The 10,000-nt window shown below is 30.3% G+C and overlaps 1 protein-coding gene across 1 annotated transcript; it reads left to right on the plus strand.

The window, feature by feature from the left end:
* The first annotated feature begins 1,821 nt into the window (after positions 1 to 1,821).
* LOC101268621 (GATA transcription factor 4-like) lies at positions 1,822 to 3,740 on the plus strand. Its single transcript, XM_004248505.5, has 2 exons — positions 1,822 to 2,230; positions 2,976 to 3,740. Exons 1-2 carry the CDS (start codon positions 2,012 to 2,014, stop codon positions 3,525 to 3,527), a joined length of 771 nt encoding a protein of 256 aa, XP_004248553.1. The 5' UTR covers positions 1,822 to 2,011; the 3' UTR covers positions 3,528 to 3,740.
* Positions 3,741 to 10,000: the final 6,260 nt, after the last annotated feature.

A 10,000-nucleotide genomic window follows, 5' to 3' on the forward strand; every position in this document is an offset into this window, starting at 1 on the left:
GGTTCCTCATGTGACTGATTAAATGATCACATGATACAGGAGGCAAGGGAGAGTGCTCAATCTGCCATTAATGTTAGTTGTTACTCTTTCATTATTTTTTGTATTTGTTAGATCTTGATTTCTTTATTTAAAACCAGTAAAATTATGAAATTGGAGTGATACTATTCTATGCTTATTAATAATATTCAAATCATATTCATTACCTTCCAAAAAAAAAATTCACATCAAGAAATGGGGAATCTTGGTATTATAATTGGGACCACTCATGTGTTACGTATCCCTTGCCGATATATATTGCATATTAAACTTTGTATATTGGTAATAGGACCTTAATCCATATTTTTTTTAAAAAAGGTCCATACTGATTATGAAAGAAGTAAATAAATTGAACATTGACCTAAGATCATTAATCAAAAGATAGGTTATAGATAACGACGAATCAGGATTAAAAATTCGGAGATATTAAACAAAATTGAAGTTTGAATTAAGGGTGGGGTTCGAAGTCACAACTCAAGCGTTTCACAATCACTTCTTTATTATTGAATCAGATTTACAAATTAATATATATATATATATATATATATATATATATAATTTTCTAGTAAAAAAACTCCATCTATGAAAAAATATTAAATTCGTCTTAACTCACGAATCCTCACTTATGATTATAGATATTTCATTAATAACAATATTTATTCAAATGAATATGATTTATTAAATGCTTTTAAAGGTAAAATATGTTAAGAGTAATAGTTTTTATGATTTTTTATTTTTTTACATCATATCAAATATGAAGAATTGAAAGAAAAATAAAAGGTTTATGGAGTTTGGAAGTGAAAATGAACATGTTAGTATTCTGAAAAATTGCAGTGGTCACACCATCATCCCAGTCCAATCGCACATGACTTCAATAATGCACTAATATTATAGTTATATGTGGTAAGTAATACGCTGAATCTATTCTGCCATCATTTGTCTATCCCCTTCACATTGGCATAATCTTTAATTTCTTCATGTACGTATTCTCATAATTACCAAAATTATTTTATTTCAATTTCCAAACTTAGGTAATTATTCCATTATCCTACCAACTTCAATTGTTTATAAATCCCCGTTTAACGCTATTAATCTACGAATTACGTTATCGACGATTTTTATCTTAAAAAGTCATTTTAATTTTATTTTGTAGCACGAAAATCACTCAACTATCATCATTTTATTTTTAAAATTACTCAACTATCATTATTTTACTTTTAAAATCATTCAACGATTGTCATTTCACCTATCACACGTAGATTCCCCCACCCTCCTCTTGTCATTGTACATGAGGGTGGGTCTGTATCCGTCGGTTCGCTTCGATTCAGAGAGGGTGTGGATCGCTCGGTTCGATTTGGATTTATGTATTATTTGTAAAATTTTTGTTTTTAAATACACGAACGTACCAATACCAAATTAACTAAGATATTCTTTTTCGATTTTCAGTTTATTGCTTTTTGGTCATTAACGGTTCGATTTTCGATTTACCCAATAAAAAAAGATTTCTCACTTCTCTAAAAGTTTGACGTGATACAGTGAGACAAGCAAATAAGTTTTAAATGCTTTAATATAGTGAAACAAGAAATATAATGAAAAACTTTACTTATAATCAAAACATAATATGAAATTTCTGATGTAAAAGTAGAAGTATATTGTGACGTGTGAAATGTGTAGACCATAGTGTAAAACACTAATATCATCGCTAGTTATGCTAAATTATTACTAATATTTACAATAATACATAGAAAGGGTATAGTAATAAATTACTATCATCAATATTTTTTCGATTCGATTTTTTCGCACTACAACCTTTGCAAATATTTAAGTGCACACTGAATATCAATCCCTCACTCATCAGCCCCTTACTTCACTCATATACTCTGAATAATTCCTAACTCAAATTTATCTCTCCATAGTCCATATCAAAGCTGTAAACCAACATTTTCTCGGTCTACTTTAGCATTAATCGGAAAATATGGATGTCTACGGACGGTTAACGCCAGAAGTGTTTCGAATTGATGATTTTCTTGATTTCTCAAACGAAGAAGACATCTTTTCCTCCTCTAAAACCGCCATCGATTTTGATCTCAATCACCATTATCAACCACCTCCTACCGACAGCATTGCTGATACCGGTTGTTACTACCATGCTCCTCCCAATTCCGTTGACTTCACCGACAAACTCTGCGTTCCGGTAAGTATATATACACATGAGTAATATCTCGATATCCAGTTAAACTATATCACATGAATAAGTTTGCTGGGATATGATGCATGGGACAGTCAAAAATGTTTTCTGATAGATAATTAAACACTTGTTAAAGATTCAATCGTATACTATTTTAGTACACGTTTGCAGTATTTTAGTGTTAAAAGTAAAATAATACTTACATGATGTTAATAGTTGAGATAATTATATTGTTACATACTAGAAAGTTTCATTTTATATGTTGACTTTCGGATTTCAAAAGTAAAATAAGTCTATTTTTAATCGTTAATTTTTTTAATAGATTTTATAAATATTTTGAATTATCAATTATTGTGACTCATAGTATTTTTTACATAGTTTACAAAATATATATATTTTACTTTAAAAAAAATTGAAAATTTTCAATCAAATTTATATTGTTTGACTCTCAAAATATAAAAAGTGTCATATAAAAGTTAGAACACTTTCCCGTTCTAAAAGTGAGGAAGTTATTTACCCACTTTAGTCAAAGTGTTTTATAATTATGGTGTAAAATAATTAGAAAAAAAGTGAAATCATTTATTTAGATTTATTACTAGTATAATATAAAATCATACTTCTTCTATCTTAATTTATGTAATAATATAGTTTGACTTGACATAATTTCCTTTTATGTATTTATAATAATCTACTATAAATCACAAATATTTATATGATAATTTATTTATTGTTATTTTTGTTATTTGTGAAGAGTGATGATGTAGCAGAATTGGAGTGGTTATCGAACTTCGTGGAAGATTCATCCAATAATTTCCCTTCAAACAACTTAACACAAACCATGTACCACCTCAATAATACCAATACAATATTGCACAGCAAATCAAGAAGTAAACGTTCACGTAATTCAAACAGTACTAGCTGGAATACTTCCTCACTCCAACGACACAAATCCGCAAACCAAAAAAACTCCAATCAAGACGAGAATTCGGGAGATTATAACAGTAACAAGCTTTCAAATAACTCAAAAATTATTACATCGCGAAAATGCACCCATTGTGCATCAGAGAAAACACCGCAGTGGCGAACAGGCCCATTGGGCCCAAAAACATTGTGTAATGCTTGTGGTGTAAGGTACAAATCGGGCCGATTGGTACCTGAATATCGACCCGCGGCAAGCCCGACCTTTGTGTTGACACAACATTCGAATTCTCACAGGAAAGTAATGGAACTCCGGCGACAGAAAGAGATTATTGATCAACAGCAGCAGCACGGAATGTATGGACATCACTATCCGGTATGCTGATGTCATTGTATGCCACGTGTTAAAGCCAACGTGGACTCTTTTTTTTTCTTTTTCTTCTAACTTTGTTGCTTATTTGAAGGTATTTGAGATTGTCACGTTCACGAATGTTTTTTTTTTAAAGATTTAGTGTTCCATGTCTTATGTATTAAAACTTATAGTTAATGCGGTGATGGCATAATAATATTTATGCAATAATCAAATTTTATTGTAAAATCGACTTAATATACATATATATAATTATAGTATTTATAGAGGCATACAAATGGTGACGAAATATCTAAAAAAAAAACAAAAGGGACTTACGTATGGTACTGTTGATTGACCTTGAAAAGGTATATGACAAAGTTTTAATGAAAGTCTTCTAGAGATGTCCGCAGGATGGTAGAAGTGTATTGATAACTTTTATTATATAATATATAAGTTGATAAAGAACATGGAACCAAAAAAATTCGTGTTAGGATAATGAAAGGAGACTCGAAAGACTTTCCAACTGATATGACGTTACACTACAGGTTAGCTCTTAGAGCGATTCTATCTATCTAGGTGATAGATGAATAAACGTGGTATATTAAAGATGAGGTGCATCAACGCATGTTATTTGCAAATGACATAATATTAATTAATGAGACATGCATAATTGTTATTGTTAGATTGAAGGTGCATGGAGACACTCTAGACTCTAAATGGTTCACTGATGAAAATCATGAGGCATGCATGGAATTGAAGTTTGACACACAATTTATCTCGAAGTAAGTTAGCTTCAAGTATGTTGATTTCATAATCCAAAAAAGTGGGTATATCAATAATAATATCACACATCATATTGGTTCGATGTGGATGGAGTGGAAGCTTGCCTCTAGAGTCTCCTGTGATAAAAAATATCATCACATTTCTGTAGAGTAGTGGTTAGACTGAATTTGTTGTACGAAACGATGAAAATGTTGGTTGTAAAAACTTTCACGTGCAAAATTAAAGAAACATGTTGTGTAATTGAGGATGTTGAGATGGAAGTGTGGACGTATTAAGATCGATAAATTAAAAATGAGAATACTTGAGATAAGTTATGAGTGACCTTCGTGGTGTTAAATGAGTGAAGCGAGATTGAGATGCTTTGACATGTTAAATAAAGATGCGCAAATACCTCGATGAGGAGGTGTGAGGGGTCGGATATAGTATCTAGAAGAGAGGTAAATGTAAGTCGAAAAATAATTAAACTTGTTTGTTTCATGTAAGCAAAATCATTTAACAATTTGATAAGACTCAGCAACACTATCATATGAAATCTTAGGATTCGGCTCCTGTTCAATAGACTTTGCATCCAGTTATCCAATACCGCTTTGATCTGCTGTTATGTGTCACATAATGATCTAAGGGTGAAATACTACTCAATCAAAACAACTCTTAAACCATTATTAAGCTACAATATATTTTTTAATTTCTTTTTATTCTGAATATAGAAAAGAAATCCGACAAGGTCTCTAAATTTTTTTCTACGAATTCCAAAATTAAAAATTTATTGAGGCAATTATCTTTTTCTGGAATTTTTTTCCCTTACCATGGATAATATATGTTCAAGAGAGAAAGATACAAGACTCAAAAACATAGAAGATTAAATCATTTACTAGTGGCATCAACAAATGATCAAAAAGAAGACGAAAAAATCAGTTGGTGAACATATTTTTACCCGACAAAAAGTGACAACAGAAAAGGAGGTTCGTTATTTATTGTTCTTACGCTTTTCCCGTAGTTGCAACTTAGAGTGAAAAAGTGTACGCAATATGGTCGATTAAAATGTCTAAGTTAGATCTTATGTGTATATTACGTTAAAAAAATTATGCCTAATGCATTTTCTTTCTATTCATTCCTTGAAATAAGTATCGGTTATTCCCAATATATGTTATGTACTGATCAATTATTCATATTGGTTCATAATCAATTTTCTTAAATTTAAGATTGCATTTCTCTTTAGCTTAAACATTATCGTATTTATACTCTTCGTATTTTAAATTTATATAGAATGGATCTAGTGAGTCTCAAAGTTGATGTAATTGTCCATTAAACTCAGAATGAGATTCAATTCGGATGAGCATGCATATGATTACTATAATGAATATGTTAGTGCAATTGATTTTAGCATAAAGAAATATTTTGAAAACAAAAACAAAACCCAAGGGTATGTGACTTCAAGAAAGTTTACATGTCATAAAGAAGGGTATAGAAACAAAATCAAACAAGATATGGTGGTTCAAAAATATAAGCAGGACATTAGAACGGGGCGCTTAGCTCATATTATTATTAATCGTCAATCAAATGAGTTGTTTCACGTCACTTTTTCTGAAGAAAAACATAATCATCCTCTTGTTTCTCCTTCTTTGACTCATTTGTTACCCTCACAGAGAAAGATAAAAGTTGCTCAAGCATATGAAATTGACGTATTAGATGATTCAAGAATACTTTCTAAAGATTCATTTGATTATGTTGCTCGTCAAGTTGGAGGAGAATCTTTTCTAGTAACATAAACAGAGATCAAAAGAATCATCTTCGGGATGAAAGAAAAGAAAGCTTGAAACATGGAGTAGCTCATAGTTTGATAGACAATTTTGAGAAAATAATACTTAAAGATCTTTCTTTTTTAATATTCTTTACAATTAGATGATGATTTGATAACTAATGTATTTTGGACCTACGGAAAGATGATAAGAGATTATAAGATTTATGGAGATACTGTTTCCTTTGATACAACATATAGAACAAATAAAGAGTATCTATCTTTGGCATTGCTTGTTGGTTTGAATAATCATAGGGAAATGATCATATTTGGTGCCACTCTTTTATATGAAGAATCAACCGAATCATTTGAATGACATTTAATATATTTTTTAGGATTATTTCTGCAGATGAACCACAAACATTTTTTACTGATCAAGATTCTGCTATATCTTCTGCTATCTCATTAGTGACACCACAGTTGTATCATCGTCTTTGTGTATGACACTTGAAGATGAATGCGTTTAAACATCTAATCGTATTTTTAGAGACAATGCATCATTTCCAAGATATTTTAGCAAATTGCTTTATGATTATGAGTATGAAGAGAATTTCTTAAGTGCATGGCAGGAAATGCTTGACAAATATGATCTTACAGATAACAGATGGATGAAAATCACATACGCTAGTAGAGAGAAATGGTCCATGACATTCGAGAGATATACATCCTCAGCAGGTATGCAAATTAAGTGAGAGTTTTAATGGATCTTTAAGAGGATATTTGAAATCATATTGGGATGTTGTTCAATTTTTAAGCATTTTCAAAGATCAGTCGATGATAAGCGCACCAATGAGAATAAGTCTAATTTTGACATGACTCAAAAAATACTTTTGAAGGTTAAACTTTATTGATTGATTCATGCTAGGGAAGTATACACCCCAACGATATTTGACATGTTCCAAAGTGAATGGGAAAAGTCATTACTAATTTCAGTAGATAACTCCTATAATGAAGGAGAGTTATGTACCTATAATGTTTAGCACTGATGTGAGACAAAAAATATATTTTATTAATTATTATTTATCTCAAATTTATTATTTATATTTGTTATTTTTGAACATTAATTTTATGGATCGTTCTAAATAGTATATTTTATTTGTAGGAGTAAATTGACATAAATTTAAAGAAATTTGAAGCTAAAACGAATTAAATATGAAATATTGAAAAAGAAAATCATGCAGACAACTTAATGAATTAAATTAAATATTATATTAATATTTATATATTGAAAAGACGGTCAAAATTCAAATTGAATTGTAATTCTTCTGCCATGTGGCAAATTACGAAGTGAGCAAAGAGTTTGACGGTGAATCAGAGTACGAAATTCTTATTTCGCTTGATTTTGAATTCCTAATTTGATTTGGACTCAATTATTTTATTTAGGATTAACTATATCTATAAATGGTCCATACAAATAATTATTGAAGATATTCAAATAAAGGGGAAAATACTTTGGAAGAGAAAGTTGTTAATACTTTTTAGGGTTCTTTTCTTTTTCTTGTTTTCTTAGAGATTAGTAGCTAAAATTCGTGTTTTGGGGATGTAGCTACGGATTGAATGTTGATTATTAATGGCATTTTGAATTAATTTTTGGTTGTCATTATAAGTTACTTATATATACTTGTTTAAGTATTTCGTGCCTGATCACCATGAGATAAATCTATTGTCTAATTTTAAAATTGAGAGAGGAGAGGTTAGATAGACGAGAGAATATTGAGGAGATTTGTTTTTAGGAGTGACGCCCGGACGAACAATTTGCTTGGTTACGAAATAGGATGAAATATAAATGCTCGCCAATTAGTTTTGCTTATCCACGCTCAATGATGTAGTTAGGTATCTGATTGGAGTAGGCGACGAGAGGTGTGTAACACAACTCATAAATTAACCCAATAAATCAGTAACTTGACAATTAAAATTAGTTGTAAGCCAAAAATATGATGCATAAAATCCAATATATGCTGCAGCCTTGGGATTTTCCAACTATTTTAAGTAATTTTATCATTTTGTTCTTGCATTCTTCTTTTTTGGATCTCTTCGGTAAATAATTAGACCATTATAATTTAGTAAAAATAATTAATTGACAAGTTTTTTGGGATTGATAATTTGATTCTTTTAAGAGCCACTATATTACCTGCGTGACCACGTACACTTACGTGTGCAATTCAGAGCAACAAGCACCCTGAAAGTGTTAAGGAGCATGTCGAGACTGTTAAGAGTTCAATAACTCAAGTTTCTTACCACTGTAAATTATTTGAATTTTTGGGCATACTATGTAGGAATGCTTTAAAGATCTTGGACACATTGAATATAAAAGATAGGAGTCCAATACAATATATACTAAATAGGTAGACACAAGATGATACAAATATAAAGCATATAGATGTCATTTTATAAGAAAAAGACATTGATCCAAAAGTTAAAGTTTCTGCAATGTATAGGCATTCATGCCATACTTTTGTCCTAATTTTAAGTGAAGCTTCAGAATCCAAGAAGGGTAAGAATTGATTGTAAAAGGTGCGAATGAGATGATTGTAAAGCTAAAAGATATAAGAAGAAAAATGAATCACTTGATAAAGCAATACAACTCAAAGTGAACCCACTGAAATAAGTATTTATTGACAATACAAATTTTACAAAGGTGGATGGATTAAAAATAAAGGAACCAACTCGTCGTTCTAATATTCGGCCAAAGAGTTTTGGGCAAAAATCCAAGAAGATACGTAGGACTTCATTGCGAGAATCTCTTCAATGTCAAACTGACCAGCAGTTAGATCACCTTTCACATTTTCAAGTCTCTTGTACACCTTTATTAGATACATCAAACAATATGGCATCTCACGATATCTTATTTACTTTTTGTTTATTATAATATTGTGAAAGTATGTGATGTTTTAAATTATAGTACGTGACAGAAGGAAGCTTTCGTCCATTGCGTCCTTCTCAGTTGTCTTAAGGATATTCATCTCTCTCTCTCTCTCTCTCTCTCTCTCTCTCTCTCTCTCTATATATATATATATATATATATATATATTAATTGCAGGATGTTTCATTTTCTGAATTAACAAGTATTTTCAACATCGATTGCAACACCTTCATCAGAGCAGAGGTTACATGCTGATGGTGATTTAAGTGATCATAATCATGACCTCAAAGTTGAGATGTATACTTCATTTACATTGTTATTTTCTTTCTTAGATATTATTCTAGTGCTCAATTAACTTCTGCATCTGTGAATTATTTATTTATTTTTTGAACAATCTAGTGACAGTTTATTGTCATTATATTGACAATTGATAATTTAATTGAGGTTTGGTTATTGTTCCTTGAGGCAATAACAGAGAGTTCTTTTGGTGTATTTGACTTGAAATTTTTAATTACAATCTACAATTTAATGCAACTTTGATGTGTTGCTTATTTGATTGTCAAAAGTGATTTTTTTGGTGCATATTGGACACCTATATAATGCCATATATAATATTATGAAGAAATAGAGTATTGATGAAATCTCCTCCTCTCTCTTAACCGTCTGATAGTGAGAAACAAGAACAATAATATGATTTACATGTAGAAATTTCTTCTGGCCATTGTAATGCACTTTAATTTTGTTGAGAAGTTGAATATATAGAGAAATTACATGCGCAAAAATCGAACCGATCAATAAAGTGAATCATAATTATGTGGGGTTAATGGGATTCTATAAAAAAGGTTTTATTAGGTTATCAGTTTGGTATCGATTTTTAGTAGGAAAAATTACGTGGTTAAGCAAACTTATACTACTCAATAATCATCATAGTTATATTTTATAATTACCACTCGTGACTAACATTAACCATAATTACATGAGCTGACTCCGAGTTTGTATAATTAGCTACATTTGTATAAATCGACACAATTGTATAATTCGCAACTAATAATTCTTCGTTTG

The sequence above is a fragment of the Solanum lycopersicum genome, chromosome 10, assembly GCF_036512215.1.
Source record: "Solanum lycopersicum chromosome 10, SLM_r2.1".
Taxonomy (NCBI): domain Eukaryota; kingdom Viridiplantae; phylum Streptophyta; class Magnoliopsida; order Solanales; family Solanaceae; genus Solanum; species Solanum lycopersicum.

Excerpts from the sequence above, each read along its gene's own strand:
- LOC101268621 (XM_004248505.5), top strand. The coding sequence starts at position 2,012 with ATGGATGTCTACGGACGGTTAACGCCAGAAGTGTTTCGAATTGATGAT. Across the intron at positions 2,231-2,975 it reads CCGACAAACTCTGCGTTCCG|AGTGATGATGTAGCAGAATT; the intron begins GTAAGTATATAT and ends TTATTTGTGAAG.